This window comes from Garra rufa, chromosome 8, assembly GCF_049309525.1.
Source record: "Garra rufa chromosome 8, GarRuf1.0, whole genome shotgun sequence".
NCBI classification, from domain to species: Eukaryota; Metazoa; Chordata; class Actinopteri; order Cypriniformes; family Cyprinidae; genus Garra; species Garra rufa.
Window position 1 is genome coordinate 37,042,930 of NC_133368.1, and position 25,284 is coordinate 37,068,213.

The 25,284-nt window shown below is 37.5% G+C and overlaps 1 protein-coding gene across 2 annotated transcripts in view; it reads right to left on the reverse strand.

Annotated features, from left to right (window-relative positions):
* The window catches only part of kdm6a (lysine (K)-specific demethylase 6A), a 76,889-nt gene that overhangs the window by 26,657 nt on the left and 24,948 nt on the right, over nt 1-25,284 (reverse strand). For both annotated transcript variants that reach the window (XM_073846155.1, XM_073846154.1), the window contains 6 exons: nt 24,938-25,058; nt 9,640-9,694; nt 9,156-9,190; nt 3,264-3,357; nt 1,603-1,729; nt 1,136-1,234 (listed from right to left, as the gene is read on the reverse strand). In XM_073846155.1, the coding sequence (XP_073702256.1) occupies nt 1,136-1,234; nt 1,603-1,729; nt 3,264-3,357; nt 9,156-9,190; nt 9,640-9,694; nt 24,938-25,058 (531 nt within the window). The remainder of the gene's footprint in view (nt 1-1,135; nt 1,235-1,602; nt 1,730-3,263; nt 3,358-9,155; nt 9,191-9,639; nt 9,695-24,937; nt 25,059-25,284) is intronic.

Sequence of the window (25,284 nt, forward strand, 5' to 3'; positions counted from 1 at the left end):
CACTTGCAGAACAAATTTACAGATAATGTACTCGCCCCCTTTCATGAAGATGTTCATGTTTTTCTTTCTTCAGTTGTAAAGAAATTATGTTTTTTGAGAAAAACATTTCAGGATTTCTTTCCAAAACTCCCATCTAACTTCAAAATATTCCTACATCGCGGTTTTATCTTTTTTTTTAAGGGTGTTTGACCCTTTTTGCACATTCACTTTGTAAACACTGGGTCGGTAATTCTGCAGCAATGTAGCACGATTTTAAAGTTGGAGGAGAACGAGAGTTTTTCGACATACCCTAACTGTCATGAACTGGAATACACAGTTCACAAGATGAGTGTTATATAAATTGTAAAAAAAAATTGTGAAAATAACAAATCGTTTGACTAGATAAGACCCTTCTTCCTTTGGTGGGATCCCTAGAGCCCCCTGAAGTTGCATTTAAATTCTTGGGCACCATAGAAGTTCACTAAATGGAGAGAAATTCTGAAATGTTTTCCTCAAAAAAACAAATTCTTTATGACTGAAAAAAGAAAGACATTAACATCTTGGATGACAAGGTAGTGAGTACATTATCTGTAAATTTTTTTCTGGAAGTGAACTAAAAAAGCAAAAAACTAAAAAAACAACAACAACAAAAACCCTCTAAAAATAACTATATCATGATACATATCATTACCATTAAATAAAATTACATATTGTGATACGATTTTGGTCATACTGTCCAGCACTAGTAACAATTGTATTCAAATGCACCATTTTTTTTTTGGTTTACTGACTGAATAGCTTTGCTGACATTTTAGAAGGTCCCTTGTGGTCCAATTTGCTAAAAGGGTTTCGGCAACTTGCGACAGGACAAAAGCTGTTTGTACATGGTCACTTTCAGTGTCAGAATGATGATAAGAAGGTTACAACACAGCTCTGAGGTGAATGCTTTAGCTCAAATGTCTTGAGCATTTCTGTCTCTCCCCTGAGAGCAATATAAACCAAGCCTAAGGCAACACCAGCCCCAAATGACCCCATTTACACCTAGCTACAAAAAAAAAACATGCAAACAACAAGAATGTCTCAATCTAAAGTGTAAGAAAAACATAAATAATAAATGGCAGCAGCTTAAGATAACCAACAATCATTAAGAGCTTACCCAATTGAGCACCATGTATCTGCACTGGCCTCAGACTTATCAATAGACTGTCGGTAAGATATGAAGGCATCTTGGACCTTCCCAATACTTGAGTAGCACCTGCATGACAAACAAAAACACATCAAATCTATACACTTTCAGCCTAAATTTGAGAATTATATTCATACAATAAAGCATTGGACAGACACTTTGGCAAACCACACTGGATACATACATTTAATGAGTTCAAGCATTGCTCAAAAGTTTGAGCTGGAAAAGTAACGCGTTTTTATTAAACAATTTGGCAGGAATACTTTAGGACACAAGCCAAAATGTTTGGTCAAATCTATTCTATTAACTTCTATATAACAATCATTCACTGTTACCAATAAATAAATACATACATGTAAAATAAAAACAATAATATAATATTATATAATAGAAGTGGAAGCGAAATTTAAATTTAAATTAGGTAAATTTTTGCTTACCTGCCCAAGAAGTACCAAGACTGTCCCGAATTGGGGTCTGCTTCTAGGGACTTCTGCAGACACTGAATAGCATAGCTGCTCTTGTTGGCTTTATCTCCCAACTGTTCGACCGTGTGATGCATCCAGCCTGAGGGAGCGATGGGAAACATGAGGATTAAATAAGAAACTGCATTCTCAACAAAACAACTAGAACACTCTCTCCCCCAACACTGCAGCAAAGTCTGCACTGTGGAGAATGTTAGACTGGCGCTCATAAAGGGAGCAAATGGTTCGTGCTTGTTGTCTTCAGGATAGGGTGGGGAGATGAGGTGGAGTAGGATCGGGGGGGTTGGGGTGGTTTCTACTACCACCAGCAGCTTCAAAAGGTCCCAGCAGAGATGGTTCTGTCCAAACAGCCCCTCTCCTCTCCATTCCCAGCCAGCCAGAGGTTGTTAAGGAGAACGAGACAGTGTGCAGACAAAGAACTTCCCCCATGTGGCCTGGCTTCTCCTAGGCACTGATCCCAGCCGAGCTCTTAACACCTGTGGCAAGCGCCTGCACTCGGGACACGTTACTACAGCAACCAGACCATTGCCGACAATTGCAGGGGCAACGTGGCCATGGTTTTATGGCAGCTGTTTTTTTTTGGACTAGCAAAAGAAAGAAGCTTGTGTGATGAAGAGCTGGTGTTTGAGGATTCACAACTCTAACTCAAAATTATGCCAATTATTTCAAATGATTTCATTACTTATTGATGCTTTTAACCCAAAGAACCTTGCAGACAGCTCCATCCTGGAGTGCTTTGCTCATTGGTGGCACTTTTCAGTTTATGGATTGCCCTTAGCTCAGATTACTAACTACACCACAGTATCTCAAAAGCAATCTGCACATTTATTATTAGCAATCGCATTTGGCAAAACTGCACACCCTTGAGAACCGGAACGCATCTTAGAAAACTTGGATTGTACATTTGGGGATGCTGTTATTGAGAATCAACATCAACATAATTTGGGAAAGTGGCATGATGCAATACATTAGTGAGGATTGTCTGAAAGCTGAACAAATTAATTATGATGAATAATTAACCTGAAAATGACTGTAAAACCTAAATTTAAAATGCATTTTAAAATATACCTAAAATACATCTGTGGAATTTGTTGCTACAGAATTCCAAAACAGCTGTTCAGAATTCCAAAAATGTAAATGCCAGTCAACAATAACATTCCCCACCCTCTTGTATGCTTTTCCCCCCTCAACAAGACCATTATATTTACTATTTTTTGCCACATGTATTCCTTATTACCACATTTAGATCCAGATCTTGTATGCATTTATTCTTTTGACTAGATCAAGATTGAAATCACAGCAAACACACTTTTAAAAATAAAGCCAGGGTTCCCAGACATGCTGACCAATGAATTTTCATAACTTTTTCCAGCTGGCTGTGATTACTGGATGGATTTTTAAGATCACTTTAAAAACTCAGAGTTCATAAAATGAGTAATTTACAGTTGATGAAACATTTAATAGCTGACCATAACTAAAAAAAATTTGACGACAGAAATCAGGACTTTTCCATGACTTATTTTATTAACTTACATGACTTTTCCAGGGATACAAATCACAAATTCTGATATTTTTCCCATGACTGGAAACAGGAAGCAAGTAAAACACACACTCACCTAATTGTTGGAGCGTAGTTGCCTTCACCTGTGCAGGGAGATTCTCTGTTTGTAACAGACTCTCGTAAGCTTCCTTTGCGATGCGGTATTTCTTCTGCAGACAGACACAGAGGGGAGAGATGTTTTAACAGACAAAAGGGTTAGCACTTTTACGGCCCCTCCGGGTGGACACAAAGGGCCTCGTCAGACAGGCCACAATGTACGGTCTCAGGAAGAGAGGAAACACACTGGACACTGACCAGGCCAAACACAGGGACGCAGGAGGAGACAGACAAACACACAGACAGACACGGGGGGAGGGTCAGTCCAGACCCGACTAGACTTAACAAGTCAGACAAACAGAGACATGCTCTCTATCAGTGTAACGTGAGAAGCCCCTCTCAGAATAAGTGTTTGTTTTTCTTAGCGACCTTGAGACAGATCTTTGCTGGAGCTGATGGCTGACCACCATAGCTGACCAACCTGAGCAACATGACTCCAAACACACAAGGGTCTAACAACTTAAAAGCAATCTCATCTGTGTGTGGTGGACAATAAAATTGACCTATTGTAAAACCTAGGCATTGGTTGGCTGGTTAGTGCAGTCATTATTGCTTACAGCAACGTTTTGATACACAGAAAGACTATGTAAATTTGTTTGAGATTGCAGTAAAATTGAATTTAACAAAACAAGGTGAGTAAGAACTACGCTAGTTGAACAGAAAGGACTGACTGAGTGACAAGAGCCTGTCACTCATCAAAGAGACTAAAGGTAAGAAGCAGCAAAATCAAGAAGACAGGGTGGTGATCGGTTGATTGAACACACACAATGTCAAAGTGGCACCCTAGAAACAAATCACTCAAGAGTGTATGTTTGGGCAGGAGCAGCAAACTGTGAGCAAAAGAAAACCCCAGCACCAACAACACTGCTCTGTAATCTCTAGAACCTGGTTCCTTTACGAGCAGTCATTTATATAGGGGCTTTCGCACCGCATAGTTGTAGGAACTCAATTCTAGGAACTTGCCAGAATGGTGGTTCCTAGAGAACCGATTTCCCCCTTGGGCCGTTTTCCTGGTAGTATTTGCACCGGTAACAGGAACTCTGAAGTGACCAACAGTGGCGTCTTTATTCGTGACTTTTATAAACATCAACAACCGATTAATGGAGGATACGGTTTTGTTTTTGTTGAACGTTTGTTTGAACTTGCACTGTTAAATTTCATAGAGGCTGAGAAAAGAACACAATGCTGCAGACAACAGGTAGCTAAATGCCATTATCACCATTTTGTGACATGGCCGGCTTTTTAAACATGCCGGGTAACTGGTGTTTCGTATGCATTTGGCCAATCAGCGTAGTTCCTATAGAACTGTTTTAGGCCCTACTCTGAAGTAGAGGTCGACCGATATGGGTTTTTCTATAGCCGATGCCGATGTTTAGAGGTCAGGGTCAGCCGATGGCCGATATGTGCTGCCGATTTTTTTGGCCGATATCTTGAAGTTCTCCCCTTTATTTGCATGCTAAAATGTCACACTAATAATAAGAGGATGCACATAATTTCTAAACTTAACATCATGAACAATGAACACAATGAACCATCTTTTGGATCTTGATTTTGTGCACTGCACAGTATTATTATAAAAGATTTAACCAAAGTTAACCAAACAAATCGAACTGACCAAGTATTAAATGTCCCACTTTACATTAGGTGACCTTAACAACTATGTACTTACATTTAAATTAATAATTTGGTACAGTGTACTTATTGTGTACATACATGTTTTTACATTGTATTTATATATTTTTAAAAACCTATATGTAATTACATTTGTAATTAATTTCTGTAATTACCACTCTTGAACCAACCCTTACACCCTAACCCACCCTGAAACCTACTCATACCACCAAACCTGCCCCTAACCTTACCCATATCCCACCTTAATAGAAGCAAAAGTGTTTTGCAATGCAATATGACCACATTAAGTACATTGTACTTTAAGTACATAATAATGAAGGCCACCTAATATAAAGTGTGACCGTATTAAATATATAAAACAGATAATATAAAAACTGTTAATCGTTTACATAAAAGTTTAAGAGCTGAGATTAATGTGAAACTTTAATGTTTTAAATAAAATTTTGAATACAGAAATTTTAAATGATTTATATAACTGAGAGGACCTGCCAGCAGATGGCGGCAAGACACTGACTTAATTACTGAATCATATCATTAATTTGATTCGTTCGAGCAGCTGATTCATTCCTGAATAAAGCAAATGACTCTCTTTATGAACGGGAAATTGAATCATTTCACTAGATTCGTTTAAAAACGCACATTCATTCATAAACGAAACACCGCTGTGTTTAAATGGAGATGCACAGCGGCTCAGTTGTGACTTGTTTCAGAATACTTTTGATGACAAGACAGTGCAAAATCTTACTTTAGATGACGAAATAAAGCAAAATCAGGCAAGTGTGTAATCTGCCTGCCACCCACCCGCACCTGATTCTCTAATTTATCTAACCGCACACGATCTTCCTATTACAATTATTCTAATTCTTAGTTTTGTATGATGATATGATGAATGGATGGTTCATTTTAACAGCTGATCTTCACATCGCTGCACACTTATATAGGCTTAATCACTCGTGCTTTTAAGCCAAATCCATGCTGAAAAAAATAACGTTTACTGACATCTGGACGTGACCATAGTTTTAAACTCGCAGTATCTGGGGTGACGCAAAAAGGACGCGGGCGCATCAAGTGCAATCATCAAAATATATTTAAAAGGAAGCTGGCGCCACGGTTCTGACCACATAACTCAGGTTTAGATTTTAGAAAATGTAGTTAATGTTTACATCATTATTGATTTATCTCATCTACCCGCGACCCACCCACAAGTATTTAGAATGCATTTTTTTATTACCAGACCCGTGGATATAACCACCCTCCGTGCATCACTGTCTCGGAGTGAGGCGGAGTAATCGCAACGCTGCATTGTTTGTGAGAGCTGCCGCGTTCTCCACCCCACGCACACAGTGAAATTCTCTGACTCGGATACAGGAAAAATAAAACAGAACTTATAACACTGGGGCGAATATGTTAGCAAACAAGCTGCTGATCGTTTTAGACTACAGTCTTTAAACTTAACTGCAAGTAAGCAAACCTTTAACTAGCCGTAGCATTGTGCCAGTTCCTGACGGTCCTATGATTTTCTTTCACTAAGTGAAAGCAACACTTCATAGTTTACAAGTAATATATAGTACATATATGGCCATGGGACTTTGAAATATCAGAATTTAAGCCTTACCTTTATCTCTCAGAACTGTTATTGAATCTTACAAAAGTTTTGGCTTGGGGTCCTTCACAGTAGCGCTGTACCGCACCAATAACACGGGCTGCCCGCAGACGTGCCTGACTTTAAATCGGCGCTACTAAACACGGAAATCGGCCGATGCCGATATATTAAAAAAAAGCAAATATCGGCCCGATATATCGGCCGGACGATATATCGGTCGACCTCTACTCTGAAGTACGAGCTAATTTAGTTCCCCCGAATAGAGTTCCTACAACTAAATACGTCCCTAGTTCCTGTGGTGCAAACACACCAAAAAGCATGTACTTCTGGCAATAGTTCTAGGAACTATAAAAGGTTGCGAAAGCCCCTAATGCCAACAGAACACAACAGTAGGGTTCTGTATTAGTAAAGATTCACCAATCAGAAAAGATGATTGTAGCATGAAAATGGTGATCATGGCAAGTAGCAGTTTTTGCAGTGTATTGGAGGTATTGAAAGTAATGTTGTAGGGCTGTCATGATCCCTGAAATACATTTGAGTACTCAATTATAAAAAAAATATATATCCTTGATTGGATTTTGCCAGTGTCAATTAACCATCAAAAAACCGAAAGTGGTGCATTCCATTACTAGCCTTTTAGTAAATGCTGCTCCACACAAAGAGTGTTTTATTACAATATGTATTTTAACGGTTTTAGTTGATTACTTGATTTTGATATTTTATTTGAACCAATTATTGCCTAATTGCCATTGTATATGTATTTTAAGTCATTTTAAAGTGAATTGCTCACTTAGGTCTACTTTTATTACCACAAAAAAATCAGTAACGATTAATCGTCTGATGAATCGTTTCATGTCTATCCTTGTATCATTAACTTGTCGAAATTGAAATAGGATTTAAAATGTAATTCTCAGTAATTAAATACTTTTTGGAGAGAGTAATTTGTATAGTAATCTAATTACACTGTTGAAGATGTAATTAGTAACTAGTAATTAATTACTTTTTTTAAGTAACTTAACCAACACTGATTGCAAATGTAGTCAATATTTTAAATGCTAAAAACTGCCAAATATAAAGATTGCTTTTCTATTCTTCATATTTTTGTGTGTTCAACAGAAGAAAGAAATTCACACAGGTTTGGAACAGCATGACTGAGTAAATGGCAGAATTTTTCTTTTGGGGGAAAATATTCCTTTAAAAAATAAAAAATAAATTAAAATGCTAAAACACAAACACCGAAAATCATACTTCTTTATCCCCCCTCCTCCCTCCATACTGTAGTCAATACAATACTGAACATACAGTTCTTGAAACTACCTGAATCATGTTGCCACCCATATCATTAGGGATGCACTATATTTTTTACCGATACCGATAGCCGATAATTAAGTCCTTCTTGTGGCCGATACTGATACCAATACGTTCATATTTTTATATGATAATTTTGTACATCCAGGAGAATACAAAATCTGAGATAAACTAATGAAATGTATATTACTGTATATATCTGGGTCTAACAATCATAGCAAACATCAGTCCTGACTCTTCAAAAATGTTTTTATTTTTTGTGTAAGGCACCACAATTCTAAATAAATAAAATGCTTTGACATTTGTCAACCTGGAAAAAATGAAAAGTGCAACATGGAGTAACGTCAGATGTCCAAATGTCCGTTAAAGCTTCTTATTGATCATATTATGAATGTGTGCAGCAACCAAATCGTACAAGGTGGGGAATAAAACATCAGAATCGAGATAAAAAACATCAACTTTTCAGAATGCTGCAAGCCCAACGCAGGTCATATGACATGAACCAACCAATCAGCTTCACCTGTTCCCTTAATAACATTGAAAGCACGGCCAAGGTGGAGAAACAGCTTATCATAGCTGTACAGGAATAACCATTTTTAAATAAATTTAATAACAGAGCTACTGCAAGCGATTTTTAATGCTGAAAATCCATTTATCCTTTGCTGAAACTACCGCGTCTTTATGGAGAGCGCAGGTCATGGTTGCTTAGCAACGGCAGACGCCACAGCAGAGCAGGCTACAGAGCAGTTTGGAAAGAGAGAAAGCGGCCCGTCTAGCGTTTTCCATGCGTTTTTAAAACAGATTCACCGCGATGACGACCTCTGAAGTGAGATATTAGATTTGTTGTGTTAAAACTTGGCGGCTTTTTACCTCCTCTCAGAATCCTTGCTAAACATGTTGCAAATAGCAATAGCATCGCCCTCCTCTGCCACCGCGAAAAACTTCCAGACTGGCGAAGACGATGATGACGACACAGATGACGACGTATTAAACACGACAAAATCCGAGAGTCACTGCAGTTTACAGCTGCAGTCACTTGCACTCGGAAAGCAGATGAATCTCAGGTAAACCAGACTGATTGATTGATTTACCAGCAAGAGTACTTTATCGGATCGGGTTTCATTTATTTACCGGAGCAATAAAAATGACGTAATTTTTACCCATATCGGTCGATAATTTATCTGTCCGATAAATATCGTGCATCCATCCATATCATACAGGACCAACAGAATATCATAGCCCAAAACATGAGTACCAGCGAAACACTGCATAATCTGATAAAATGATACAAAAAAGGGGAACACTCACCTGAATTTCATATACATGAGCGATGTGGAACTGAACTGTAGGGACAAAAAGAGGAACTAATTAATACCGGAAATCATTTTCTAAGGGAAACAACACATTCAAATCTGATACCAGGTCAAAAATTAAACCAGCGCTCTTTGTCTTCACCGTTTCAGCTTGAGTGTTAATAAGCTTATGAGTGTACAGACACCAGGAAGGAAGAATATTAGCATGCCCTTTGTGCACTTCAAGCATGTCATTACTGCCTGTATGCAAGGCAACACACGGCTGAATCCAGTCATGCAGTTGCCCTGGCAACTGGAGTCTCAGGCAGGATGGAAAGGGTAAGAGGAAAAAAAAATCTAATTGAGGAAATTCTCATTTTTCTTATGAAAATCTCACTTTGCGCTTTCCTGCTAAAAAAAAAAAACCTCATGCATGTGACTGAATGCAGTTTTTTAGTAAGATATGCAATAAAAATTAACATGCATTGAAGGATACTTACTTTCAGCTTTGGACAAAGTGCAGGGTGTGGAGTCAATCAATGCCAGCTGAAAATGCTGCAAGACAAAATGAAGTTTGATTAGACCGTATATAGTTAGTAACACTTATGGTAACCGAGTATTTTAAGTCTAAATTGTCATTCTGAAATTAGATACGCCCAAATGATTTTGGCATCAAACCACCATACAATCATCCATCCAAAGAAACTGGCTACAGTAAAAGCACCATTTCTTCTCCAACCAATGCATTTATGTCCAAAAATAAATCTGCAACGAGCCATATGGGACTAATAACACAAACCTCCATTGTTAAAACACCATTAAAAACAGATCCAACTAAATTCATCTCTATCATAATAAAATGTAATTATAAAAAGGAGACTGAAATTCAGGAAATACATCAATCACTGTTTTCCCAAAACAACCTCAACCACAAATTCATCCAAATTATCCCATGACTCCACATCTGTTAAGACAATGATCACTGGACCTTTGGATGCTGGCTATAGACTTTTAGAAACCCCAGCTGTGATAAATAACTGCAATTTTTAACCATTCAGTAAATGCCCGAACACTATGCATGCACCAGCAGCCAAGGTTCTATTCATTTTTATTAGTGAATCTAATGAAAATCGTCATATTTCTGCAGGCTATGAAATAATGTTATGCAACAATAGCCAAAACAATCATTTAGTCATTAACTCCTTTATATGATTTAATTTAATCCCATTGTACACTTTTCAATCACTTAGAAAAGGAAAAAGCAATTCTTGGTTCATTCATTCCTTCAATCATTGTATTTGTGACCCTGGACCACAAAACCAGTCATAAGTAGCACAGGTATATTTGTAGCAATTTCCAACAGTAAAATGCATGGGTCATAATTATAAATTTTTCTTTATAGCAAAAAATCTATTATGTAAAGATAATTTTCCAGATATTTTGTAAATTTCCTACCATAAAAATATCAAAACTTATTTTTTGATTAGTAAAATGCATTGCTAAGAACTTCAGATTTTCGAATAGCTGTATCTCGACTAATTATCTTAAACCATGCTTCAATGGAAAGCTTTTTATTCAGCTTTCAGATAACAGATTACATCTCAATTTCAAAAATTGACCCTTATGACTGGTTTTGTGGTCCAGGGTCACACACATATATATAAAACTGAATTATTAATAAAACTTTACTTTAGTACAGCAAATTAATCTAATGAAAATGGACCAATAATATTAATAATACTAAAAAAAAAAAAAAAAAAAAAAAAAAGAACACACTACTAAGGAGTTCAACCTGAAAGCAAAAAAATCTGATGCATTACAGTAATAAGAATGAGGCAACTTGCTCCACACATATATGTGACTCTGGACCACAAAACCAGTCATAAGGGTTTTTTTTTTTATTTTTTGAAATTGAGTTTTACACATAATTTGAAAAAAAGCTTAATAAATAAGCTTCCTATTGTCAGTGCCAATAGCCTTGTGGGCAGCGCGCCGACATACAGCACCGTTGCGCTCTAGGCGTCCCGTGTTCGAATCCCGACTCGAGGACCTTTCCCGATCCCGCCCCCATCTCTCTCCCACTTTGATTCCTGTCAATTCTGATCTGTCCTATTAAAAAAAGGCGAAAAATAAATCTTTAAAAAAAAAAATTAAAAAAAAAAATTCCCATTGATGCATTATTGTTAGAATTCGGGATGCACCAAATGTTCAGCAACCAAAATTATTCAGCTGAAAATATAACTTAATTTTAAGTTAAATTGTGCTTTGTTGGTAGGCTATTGTCTACTAGAATGTTAAAAATGTTCAGTGCTAAATAAATATTTTTAAAAAATATTGTTGTTTTGTAATTTTTTTTTTTTTTTTTTGAAAAGCAAGACAAAACTGTAAAAAGCAAATACAATTTAATTTATGCAATGGTGAAAATGCATGAGGAGGGGGGCACGAACAACTGTGTTCGGTAATCGGCCTTTGGCCCAGTGTAATTTTGTTTGGCTTTGGCCAAGAATTTTCATGTTGGTGCATCCCTAGTTAGGATAGGACAATATTTGGCTGAGATACAACTATTTGAAAATCTAGAATCTAATGGTACAAAAAAAGAAATCGAAATATTGAGCAAATCGCCTTTAAAGTTGTTCAAATGAAGTTCTTAGCAATGGATATTACCAATCAAAAATAAGGTTTTGAAATATTTACGGTAGGAAATTTACAAAATATCTTCATGGAACATGATCTTTACTAAATATTCTAATGATTTTTGACATGAAAGAAAAATTGACCCATACAATGTATTTTTGGCTATTGCTACAAACACACCCGCGCTACATAAGACAGGTTTTGTGGTCCATGGTCACATATAGCTACTAAATGATGCTTGGCTCAAGATATGAAACACAGCAAGGTCATGAGGATGTGATCCTGCAGACAGACATTATGTTGTTGTACATTATGTTGTGCGCAGGGCATAAAAACACCCTTGGTGAGCAGCAGGAGCACAACACTAATCACAAACCTTTTAACAACCCCAGACATGAAGAACCACCAGCTGCTTAGGTTACCAAGAAACCAACTGAAAAGCAAAGACTCTGCCACTTATTAAATAAAGCACTGAACCTGTCCCAGCATAGAGGTACCTAGAGAAAACCCATCCACCTGCATAGCAACAACTGAGGAACATGGCCATGCATTACAATGTCCTGATGTCCAGCATACAGACCTAAAATACAAATCACAAAAGGACTGATACGACTTCCAACACATTTATAATCTGCCTGTCTAATATAAAACAATCACTGGAGTCAAATTAACAGTAAAAATCTTTAAAATAGACACTAAAATCACATATTTTAGAATAGTGGAAATATAAATGGTATGCAACCAAGAGATGCCATGAACTAGAATTACAAGTCAATCTCAGCACTGTCAAAACAAGAAAACATACAAACACACATCTTTATGCTTCATACAGACATCCTCCAACAAACAAAAACATGGATTACTGACCATAGAAAGCCCTTTGTGCTGAGCTGATCTCCACTGACCAACTGCTTCCTACACGCTCGCTCGCTCTCTATGGCTCTCGACTGGCAAGTAGATAATGCAGCAGGATTACTAGTGTGTCTCTCTCTAATACTGATTACTATTCAAGAGAGAGCAGCGGCAGCAGCTGAGAGACGACACGCTGCTCTCTCCTTCCCTCGCTCTCTCACTCCATACCTCCAGGCATTTTTCATCACACACACAACATACGCCTGCCGTAAGCTTTCGCTCTCTCGCTCTCTGCAGGAAATCGGGACAGAGGGACAGGAGAGAACACAGAAAAAAAGATGAGAAAAGCAGGAGGCGGCAGGCTATTCACTGCATCACATCAGTAGGCAATACAACAGTTCTAATAATGGAACCAACACACTTTCAGGAAGCATTCTTCATATTAAAAAAAGATAGACTGAGCGCAATAAAAAGCAACACAGCTGCCACAAGACACATTTTTAACTCAGCATCTTTACAAGGAAATAACAGCAACCCATGCCACAGCGGCCTACACTAGAATGGCAATTTATATAAAAAAAAAAAACTAAAAAAAAAACATACATCTAGATAGACATGCACAGTTTCGGATGCATTAAATGATTATGGATGCACTAAAATGGATGCACAAAAGTGACAGTAGAAACATTTATGATGTTACAAAAGACTTCCATTTCAAATAAATGCTGTTCTGTTGAACTTTTTTCATCAAAGAATCCTGAAAGAAAATATATCACGGTTTTCATAAAAATCATAAGCAGTAAACTGTATTCAACATAGGAAAAGATTCTTGAGTGACTCAATAGAGTGACTACTAGAATGATTTCTTAAATATCATGTGACACTGATAATGGCTGCTGAAAATTCAGGTTCACCATCAAAGGAATATATTTATTAAGAATTTAATTTGTATATGGATAATGGACATATAAGTACAGCTCCTATCAACTGGAATGGTGAAATGTTTTTTTAATCTGGTCTAGTCAGCAAAAATAATCAAATTATCAGAAGATAAACTCTTTTTACTTGAAATTCTTATAGAGGCCATATAGAGTGTTATAAATACATCTCATTAATATTTCTACAACAAATTGGTCACCTTTCCATTATGCCGTAGCTGCAGTGACAATTTCAATCATGAATACTGAATACTGAATAAGGTCAGTATGCTACAAAACTAGGGATAAACAAATATAGAAATTTTGACTTATGATTATATTTATGCTATGGCTGATTAACAGTCAATTCATTTATGGCTAATATACAGGGCATGCTTTTGTAATAAGTAAATAATTAGCTTAAAATCATTTGGTATTAGTCAATAATATTGAAACATACAAAAAAACAAAAGCACAGGTATATCACATATCTCTAAATGCAACTATAATTGAGCAAAGAATAAAAATCCAACAAATGACTATGCATAAATAAGTTCAGATTCAAATGTACACCACAGACCTGAAGAGAGCTCAAAATTTTAAAGGCAGATAGCCGAGCATGTGTCTGTCTGTGTGTCAATGCGATGTCAAAAGGGATGACACTGCAATAAACAAAGCATTGTTTTAAAACGCTGGTGTAATAGCAAGATCATCTCCTGTTGTCTTATGGTTATCACTTACCAGAGGGATATGGTCAAGGAGTGCAGGGTTGTACAGGAGAGAGTAAAGAGAGCACTGCTCCCTGCCCTAAGAGCTGCCGCTTTGTTCCCGTAAGTGGGACACACAGGGTGCCGGTGAGCATTCAGCTGGCTGCCAACCAGCCCCTGCCACCCCTTCCCCAAACCAAAGGGAGGACGTGCTGCACGTGCAGTTCTCGCGACTTATTAGCACTCACTCGCTCTGGCTCACAATACCCTGAAGAGTAAAGGGATCTTTGAGGATGTCTAATGCACTGCATTCACACACATTCAGACTCTGCAGTTTAATCTAAGAACCACCCACTTAGGAAGAGACTGTCTGACTGACTGACAAGTAAAACAACCATTCACAGCTACTTTTATGTAGTGTTTGCAGGTTATGGATCCGACTGAGGATCTGATGCCATAAACCTCATAAACTTGAAAAATCCGTAAGCACACTGGTGCCCTTTAAAGAGATAGTTCACCAATAAATAAAAATTACCCCATGATTTACTCACTCTCAAGCCATCCTAGGTGTATATGACTTTCTTCTTTCAGATGAATACAATCAGAGTCATATTAAAAATTTCCTGGCTCTTTCAAATTTTTAATGGAAGTGCATGCACTGAAACGCCACTCTCTTGTACGACATTTGGTGGAAGCTAGAGATCGACTATCAATTTGCCTTTATTAAATTATTGACTTTACTAGTCAACTTGAAAGTGTAACTACTACATGACTGCAGTAGCTTTTCCTTAATAAACTGTCTAGTTAAAGAAAATTCTATTCCAACTGCAACACACATGAAGTTGTCAACATGACATTAAATATCTTTGCAGAAAAGATGCATGCACTACAACTACATCTTGTACAAACTTGTACTCGATTCTCTTGCATGAAACGGCATTCTAAAAATGTGGCACTCAAGTTAAAAGTAGTTCACTCCCAACTTTTTGCATGTTTTTCCTATTCCACTGCCCATGTCACATCTTTGTCAATACAAAAGTGCGTTATGAGCGCGTTACATGTGAGACATGCAGTTGAATAGTTCTTTTCTCTTTACTGTTATCATTGACATTGTCAAAGTGTCTAATTCTAATGTTTGGTAATATTTTTTTTTTTTTTAAATCACGATTCATTTATTTAAAAAAAAATCATGGCAAACATTACATTTTAATTAATCTACAAAATCTGGAAAGAAGAAAAAAAACCACACAGCGCTAGTAAAAAAAAAAAATATTGTAATAGCCATCCACTACTAGGGGTGAAAATCTTTAGGCACTTCATGATCCGATCCGATTCCGATTCTGGGAGTCACGATCCGATTTCAAAATGATTCTTGGTCTACATTTTTTTACCCAATTCATTCTTCTGCTGCGCAAATACATCTTGTATGTATTTTGGAAGTTCAAACTCGGGGGCACCATAGAAGTCCATTATATGGAGAGAAATCCTGAAGTGTTTGCCTCAAAAAAAAAAAAAAAAAAAAAAAAATTTCTTTACGACTGAAGAAAGAAAGACATGAACATCTTGGATGACAAGGGGGGGTGAGTAAATTCAGAGCTCGAAATTGCGACCATTTTGGTCGCATATGCTCCCAAAATTTAATCTGCGCGACCTCAAATTATATTTGGGAGCATTTGTGCGAGAAATTGTTGTGGTGCGACTTGGTTTCATTTCTTTACAAAACTTTCGCTAGCCTAACTACTGCGATTGCTGTGAGCTGATACAGTGACAGCCTCTTTGGCCTCTCCAACATAACTAATAAAACTTCTAGGGCTGGTCCGAATACCATTTTTTTGAGCTTCGAAGCTTCGATAGTAATCAACATCGAATATTCGAAGCTTCGGTGGGAGGGGCTGAACATATTCTTCTCTCTAATAAAGGCAGGAATCTCTGTATGTCTTTCTGTTTGCATTTTTATTATCTTGAGAACAGTTCATCCAATCAATTTTTGCTGTGGACCCAAGGGAGTGCAGTGTTGCATTATGGTGCAATATGGACACAACATGTTCAGAATTAATAAATTGTAATAGAACATTGCGAGTTGGATGCGGCACGCATCACGCAGGCAGAGCTTATGCTTCATGAACGGACACCGCGCTAGTGATACAAAACACACAGGTCTGTTAAGAGCAATACTTTTAATAAGGTAGCCTAACATTTTTTAACAAATAAATCACTCCCAAATCAGTAATTAGCAGCACAGTAATTACTGATACTGTAAAGTGTAGGCTATTGAAATAAAAGAACGAAAAAATGGCGCGGTGTTTATATATAAATAAATTATTCATATCTAAATTATTTATAAATAAATATATAACGTTTGTGTATATAAGCCTATATATAAAATACTTAGCCTATGCATATTATTTTGAAACCCAAAATAAATGAGGCCCAAACATTAACAACAAACGTGCCTGTTTATTTGATCACTTCCGTCAGTGAACAAGCAGCCTACAAAACGCTACAATAAATCAAATAAATACTACATTTAAATATGAAACTAGCCTAAATAAGAATGTTAAATCGGCTATTAAACAAACATTTGTTGCAAAAATTCCTAAAACCTCGCCCGGACCTTGTCCGACAGCTCATCAGAATTACTGGCCAGAGTCCGACTGGAACCGGTCTGTTTTCTCTTTCTCTTCCCCATTGCACAGCTGCTGTTTTTAATAGCAAAGTGATTACATTTATTTTCGTTTATTTAGGTTATAAAGTTAATTTAGAAATATATTTGGAACACTTTTTATTTGTTAAATTTAAGTTTTTGTTTTTTAAAGTAACGACCAAGTCATCACGATTTCAATTAAAATCCATAGATATAAGCACGCTTTGCAGAACATGGAAGCGCCAGCGCTATGTGAAACTTCATTTTTGCTCATAAAGGTAAGACTAATATATCATCCGAAACGTAAAAAAATAATTTAAACAATTCAAATCGAAAACAAAACTCTTCCATTAGCTATAGTCCTAATGCATTAATATGCATTTATGTATTAAAGGCGCGTCCAATGAGCAAATGGCATCAGTATCGTCAACTTCATCTTTGTGTCAAATACTAGTTTATTAATAAATAATTCAAATATCTCCTTACTTCCCCCCCCCCCCCCCCGACACATTCATTGTAATTATTTTTGCTGCGGCTTTGCGGTCAGCTTTAGCCTACTGCGTGCATTTAAACGCGGAAGCGCGGTTGTCATTGCGACAGTCACAGCCCTAGTTTTGCTTCCACCATTCAAGTGGGCCCGACTGTACTTTATAGTGTCTCTCAAATATTACTCAATTTCTCTTTTTTTTTTTTTTTTTTGCTGTTTCTGTGTTAGTGGCGCAGCAGTCTGATCTTCTTCATTCATATTTAAGCGCGAATGAGAACCGTTTCGCGGGAGATGCAAGGTGTATGAAAAAAAATGAATATTCGAATCTCAAAATTTAAAATCGAATGCCAACCCACCGAACGAATATTCGAATAATCGAATATTCTGGTCCAGCCCTAAAAACTTCATCTTTACATTCTTGACTTTAATGCAGATTTGAGATATTAGCTGTCAATCACTCTCTGTCACTGACACTGCGCTCCGCTGAACTAGGAACCGGATGTTTTTTTTTTTCTCTTAACCAACCTCTGTTCTGTATTTGCATGAACTGCATTGCAATTTAGGGGTGTGTGATATGACGATTTTTGATTAAGGAAAATTAAAAGGTCTCCACAATGGGCTTTTGAAGAAATATACTATATCCTACAGCGCACATTCCGTCAGATACAATTCTGGCGCCTCCATCTCAATATACTGTACAACGCGGCATACATCCACATCAGATGATAACTCGGCGGCAGAGTTCCACTCACGCAAAGACGTAATTTCCACTGGGGACAAGCTTTTCAAAATCCCGTTTGTGTCCTCCCACTTTCGAATGGTTTTGTTAAAATAATCTCTTTTATTGTGGAATGCACGCTCAGCGCCACAGAGAGTTTCACGCGATCATTAAAACGAAACCAAAAGTAAAAAGCGAACGCGCATTCAAAAGCAATTTTAATACCCCGCGTTTAGAGGGCGACTCCCCATTGCGCGCAAATTAAGCTACATAAGATATCTAGGCTGTTATTAATATGTGGGCTATAATAAGTTTTGTATATATTTGCACTTTGAATATTGAAAGAGTAGCCTACTTTATGGCTGCATTTAGTGTCTACACAACTGAGAAAGAACTGTGTCGTTTATTTTTTCTTATTTATACAGTAGATTGTTTAAAATGCAGTGGTTGCCTTTAATTTAAATGGCTGTACCTATAATAGAGAAAATAAACATCTTGTTCATGTACTCATATTTTCATTCATTCTTGTCCCTAGCTTAAGGCGTAAAATAATTAAAAAAAAAAAAAAAAAACTTTCAGAATCAGCCAATTTGCTTGTAAAACATCAGCAATCAGAATCGGCCATGAAGAATCAAAATTGGCACATTACTAAAAAGAAATTGGGTGCTAATAATTTTTTTTTGGTGCTCCTAACTAAGTTGGGAGCACAAGTCCTACCAAGTAAAAAAGCTAATTTCGAGCCCTGAAATTATCTGTAAATTTTTGTTCTGAAAGTGAACTACTCCTTTAACCTCATCCGCAATCGCACTTTAGAATGAACAAACACAAAGTGCACATGAAAGTCTGTCAGTGTGCGAGTGTCGTGCATCTAATAGTACTGCATTCCAAACGGCAGAAATGAAAGCACATCTAAGGTAAAACACGACGGGTGGAAGCACACACTGTCAAGCAATGCGCAAGTGTCTCACAGTGAAAATTTGTGCAATGAAGCCCGCCTAGCCCTCTAGTGCGCACATGTGCCATATGCGGGGGGAAAAAACAAGCTCAGAATCAATTCAGAATCATTAAAGAAAGAATCGCGATGCATCGGAGAATCAATTTTTTCTCCCACCTTTCCATTATAAAGCTATGAAGATTCAGGACATTTTTAATATAATTCTGACTGTATTTATCTGAAAGAAGAAACTCATATACACCTAGGATAGCTTGAGGGTGAGTAATTCATTTTTGGGTGAACTATCCCTTTAAGACAAGTGAGTGAGTTCATGAGGAAAGATTAAAAACAAGAGAAACATTTCTGAAAAGAGTTGGAAGTCAATAAGAGGTCATCTTTCCTTTAACCCAGATGGCTTCTCAGCATGCACACACTCACACTAGAAGAGCATGTAGAGATGCAAAAAAAAAAAAAAAAACTGTCCCTTGCCCTCAATGGCCTCAACAAAAGGAGAGAGATTCAATACAATAAACTTGATAAAAATAAAAAACACTCAACAAGCAATAAAATATGACTAGCAAGTAAAAAGACTATGTTAGTGTATTCAATAAGACCGTAAGGCTCAACAAAATCACTTGACGTAGGTCAAGAATCACTTGTGACTCAGTGACCTACAAAATAGTTATGTTTGCCAAAAACACCCTGCAGCTAGGGATGGCCCGATACCGATACTGGTATCGGGTATCGGGTCGATACTGTCCTCATATACTCGTACTCGTACTCATAAAAATGAGCCGATACCACGCACCGATACCACGTACATTTTTTTTTAAACGAAACTGGCCGCCGCGAGCCGCAGCTTTGTCTAGGAGGTTAACTGAAGAACGTAAAATGTCGGCGGTTTGGGCTCATTTCAAGATAAGGGAGGATGACAGCAGCAAGGCAGACTGTAAGTTATGTTCAGCTAAAGTGTCGAGAGGAGGAAAAGAAAGTACATCGTTTAACACCAGCAATCTCATTAAACATCTGAAGACGCATCATAGCGCTGAATACACACAGTTTAGTCAAGCTAAACAAGCAAATCAGCAGCCAACATTGACACAGGTTTTACAGAAGCGCGAGAAGATGTCAAGAGATAATCCACGGGCACTAAAAATAACAGAGGGAATTGCATACTTTATTGCACTTGATGACCAGCCATTGTCGGCGGTTGAAAATATAGGATTTCGACATCTTCTTGGCATACTGGAGCCGCGATACGAAATTCCGAGTCGCCATCACATTACAACCGCTATGCTACCGAAAGTGTTTCATGACGTGAAAAAGCAAGTCAGTGGACTGTTGCGTGACGTTTCGGCCGTCAGTTTTACTACAGATATTTGGTCAAGCAGTGTCTGCCCAATGTCTCTGCTCAGTTTAACTGTACAGTGGATTGATGACAACTTTTCTCTTCGCCATGCTACCTTGCAAGCAAAGCCGTTTCGGGGTTCGCACACCAGCAAAGCCATAGCAGACGCGTTTGATGGGATGCTTCAGACCTGGTGCATTCCGAAAACCTCTGTCCACGTCGTGCTACGAGACAACGCTAGAAATATGATTAAGGGCATGAATGATGCTGGACTCCCCAGCTTACCTTGTGCCGCTCACACTCTCCAGCTGGTGGTCCACGAAGGACTTTTGTCTCAGAGAAGTGTTGCTGATGCATTGGCTATTGGACGCAAAATCGTTGGCCATTTCAAACATTCTCCTCTAGCCTACTCCTGCCTCGAAGACATTCAGTTAGAGATCGGTCAGCCTGCAAAACGTCTACAGCAGGACGTACAGACCCGCTGGAACAGTACATTTTACATGATCCAGTCTCTGATTGAGCAGAAACGGGCTCTAGGAGTTTTTGTGTCCGAACATGAACTTCCTGATAATCTTACGGCTCACCAGTGGGCACTGCTGGAGAAGGTTGTAACTGTTCTGGGTCCGTTTGAGGAGTTAACACGAAAAGTTAGCTCTTCTGAAGCTATGGCAGCAGATGTGATTCCTGCTGTCACTGTACTGCAGCGATTTCTGTCTAGAGAGACCGACGATGACCATGGCATCAAAACTATGAAAGGGACTTTAGCTGCAGCTGTCAGGAGGCGATTTTCTGATGTGGAAGAACAACCCCTCTACAGCATCGCTACTCTACTCGACCCCAGGTAGGTGTGTGTGCGTCTTTCTGTGTGTGTGTGTGTGTGTGTGTGTGTGTGTGTGTGTGTGTGTGTGTGTGTGTGTGTGTGTGTGTGTGTCTGTCTGTCTGTGTGCGTGTGTGTGTTTGTATCTGTATCTGTGTGTGTCTGTCTGTGTGTGTCTGTCTGTCTGTCTGTCTGTGTGTGTGTGTGTGTGTGTGTGTGTGTCTGTCTGTGTGTGTGTGTGTGTGTGTGTGTATATCTGTGTCTGTGTGCGTGTGTGTGTTTATGTGCGTGTATGTGTGCTAGATAGTGAGTTCAAAGTTGCCTATGTATTGCTGAAAAGTACATTTTAGTATTTAATTTTCATTTAAAAAAATTATTTGATTAGGCTATGTTATTTTAATAAATATGTATTGTCAGATGCCTAATTTTCTCCCTCTGTTATAGGTATAAAAATCTTTTTTTCTCTAACACCAACACTGCTGCAAATGCCAAGGAGATGCTGATGCATGAGCTGTTGAGGTCGTCTGGAGAAGAGGAGAATCATGACCTGCACGAACCTCCTGCCAGAAAACCACGCAGGGACCAGGCAAGCAGCAGCCTGGACAGTATATTTGATGAAATAGCAGATGAGCAAGCACCAGTCTCTCTAAACAGAGCTCAAGTAGGTTCTACTGCACAATTAGAGACATACCTAGGGGAGACCACAATTTCTCGAGAAGACAAACCACTACAATACTGGGCAGTTAACAAAGTGCGGTTCCCTACTCTGGCCAAAATGGCATCCAGATACCTCTCAGCACCATGCAGTAGTGTTGACAGTGAAAGACTGTTCAGCTCAGTGTCACATATTGTGAATGAAGACAGAAACAGAATCACAGCTGATCATGCAGAGATGATTTTGTTCATCAAAAAGAACCTGCCTCTCATTCTCCCAAAAAGTACCTAAGCTAGTTCAGATCACATTGCTTACTGAAATGTTTGTTTAATTGAAACAAGGGTACTGTCACTGTGCCACATAGTTTAATTGTTGTTTCATTTAAATATGCAGTAGTTTAATTGAGACTTGCAATAGTTACATTGATGTTTTGTTTAATTGAAATATGTAAATGTTTAATTGAGACTACACAACAGTTACATTGAAATTTAGTTAAATTGAAAGCTGGAGACGCTGTCAAATATTTCATTGATATATTGTTGAGTTGACAGTTTTGACTGTACAATATGTTTTATTTATATTTTGTCAGTTGTGAAGACAGTGCCAGCATTGAGGCTTTTTGTTTACACAGAAATATATATAATTTATTTTTGATTTGAAATTGCCTACATTTATTTTTTTAATCATTATTTATTTTAGACTTGTTAAAAAAATAAAAACAGTCTTCTTACCTGTGTTCTAAAATAATCTTCTGTCTTCTTTTCTGGGAGCCTGTAGTTACTTTTGCGGTAGAAATATCGGTATCGGTACTCGGTATCGGCAAGTACACAAATTCAAATACTCGTACTCGTATCGGTTTGGAAAAAAATGGTATCGGGCCATCCCTACCTGCAGCACTATAATCCTTGATCAGAGCAGAAGCCAAGAGACTGGAAGATCTAATTATAAGCCTGCTAATCAACCTTCTACAAAAAAAAAAAAAAAAAAAAAACATTTCTACAGTATTGAAATGCACAAATAAATGTTAAAAGTAAAGATGCATTGATCTACGAGAATTTGCATGATTTTCGCATGATCAGCCCGGACCATTGACCGGCCGGTCAGTCTGCCGATTCCAAGCCAGTTCAGGTTGATGCCACACTTGTGGCGACTGATAAAGTATTTATGTTGTGCCAGATAAGGCTTGCGCAGCCTGAGTGAGTATGTGAGAGAGACTCGTGCAGAAATCAAAACAAATAAGTGCAACAGCACTCACAGAAAGTTATGGATGCATAGTGCTGTAGAAAAACAAAAGTTATTTCGAATATATGATTTAGGTAAGCAACATGGCACAACGTTTCCCCGAATATGAACACGATCACAATGTGACACTGATTTTATACAATAGTAGTCAAAGCCACAGAACTGTTGTGTCTCAGTGTGTCATTACTGAATGAATCCACATTTTTGAACGAATTAAATGACTCAATGATTCAGTAACCCATGCATAAAAGACAGTCACTTGCCTCGTTTCTGAGTAAATCAGCCGTTTAAACGAATCGGATGAATGAATGACTAAATGACTCTCTCATTAAAACAGTCATTTGCCGCCACCTACTGGTGGTTTCATATTTAAAAGAATCATTGCATTTATCTAAAGCATTTCTTATTTGTATGTTTAAAAATTATTTAAAACATTATCATCATCATCTTATTAAATGATTCACGTAAGCTTTATCAAACAGTCTGTACAAATACATCTAATGCCACTTGTCACTTCCAGATTCTGTTTCCTCTGAAGTGGAAATGAGGAGTTTGTTGATACCGATTTCATTTGAATGGTAACAACTCTACAGTTTCTTATTATTCTAACTGAATTAATTAATACAATGCAAGAATTTGATTCTTAGGTTAGGGGAAAAAATGGCCATCTATAAACATAGGGGGAAAAGACAATTGTTTTGTTATATACAGCAACTCCTTTTCAGTTAATTGTTATTTCCACCTCTTGGCAGTCAAAGAGCACTTTATTTTGAGAGCTGTTTAAGTGAGAGAAGATCTGTAACTTTTGATTGGGGAATTGTAATGTTTAATCATTTCTTTTATTAGTATAATTTTTATAATGTTTACAAATAATGTTTTGCATTTAAAAAAAAGTTAAGATTTTTGTTTGTATATGCTGCCAATTATTGTTTTTAGAAAGAAAAGCAGAATTGGCAAAAATCATTAACAGCAAGTAATCAACGGAAATCGGAATCAGCCAAGAAAATTGCAATCGTGGCATCTAGGTAAAAAAAATACATTATAATCAACAAGCTGAAATAAACAGTACAGTGGTATGTAAACAACTAGATGGAAATTAGATCAAGCCATTTCTTAGTTTGCAAAAAACTAAAGGACCTCCAGTGCAAATTTATATTTAACCTTTCAACCACTATCATGCAAAGCCGATAAACTCAAACATTTGCATTAAGTATAAGCATTTTTTGCATAGCAGAAAAAAATTGACCCACAGAAATGACACCTGTAAATGTATAACCAAGTTAATTTACAGGTGTAAAAAACTGTAAAAGGTGTGTTTCAAAAATGACAGGTCTGATGTCTCAAAGAAAAAAACATTACAAATCCTTTTCCTGACCAATGACCGAACGACAATGCCAAAAGTCTGAAATAAACTACTGATACCAGTATCACAATATTTAAGAATAAATAAAGCAATTCCAATAGGGACCTCGGACCCTTAAAAAAAAAAACACATCCAGAAGGCCAGTGTCTTGTATTAAGTCACATTTAACCAACATTTAGGCCGATCAGACAAAATACAGTTCTTGGAGCACCTTGAAATTAAAGACTTCAAATGCAACTAGTATCATGCTATTGAAAACAGAAATAAAATTTTACAGTATCTCTAATGAACTGTATGTAATATGTAAAAACGTACATATATTGGGACTAACAATGCCAAGGCCAAGGGCTTGATTCCCATTTCCCAGGGAATGCATGAATTCAAAGAATCTGAAGCTAGAATGCAATGCTAATCACACTCCAAATGCATAAATGCTTAAATGTAATGTAGAGATGGAGACAGAGATGCTAAAAGACATACCTTGAGGCTCGACTCGTAGTCTGTGTTGACTTTAAACAGCAGGCCGAGTCGCAGATGGATCTCCTTGGCTCTTGAGAAACTAGGGTCAATGTAAAGCACCTCCTGAAATGCCTTAATCGCCCTGTGGAAGACAAGAAATGAAAAAGCAACCTTAAGGATGGGAAAAACTCATTTATGTATACAATGTGATTGATAATTAATAACTTATAATTAACTTATAATTAACAATCAAGAAATTAAAATGTGAAATGAATGATTTAAAGCAACAAATGGCAATGGCGCATGTGCTTCAAAAGAAAAAGCTAGCAGCAGAAACATCATTGCAATGGAAATAAAACACTCATGTT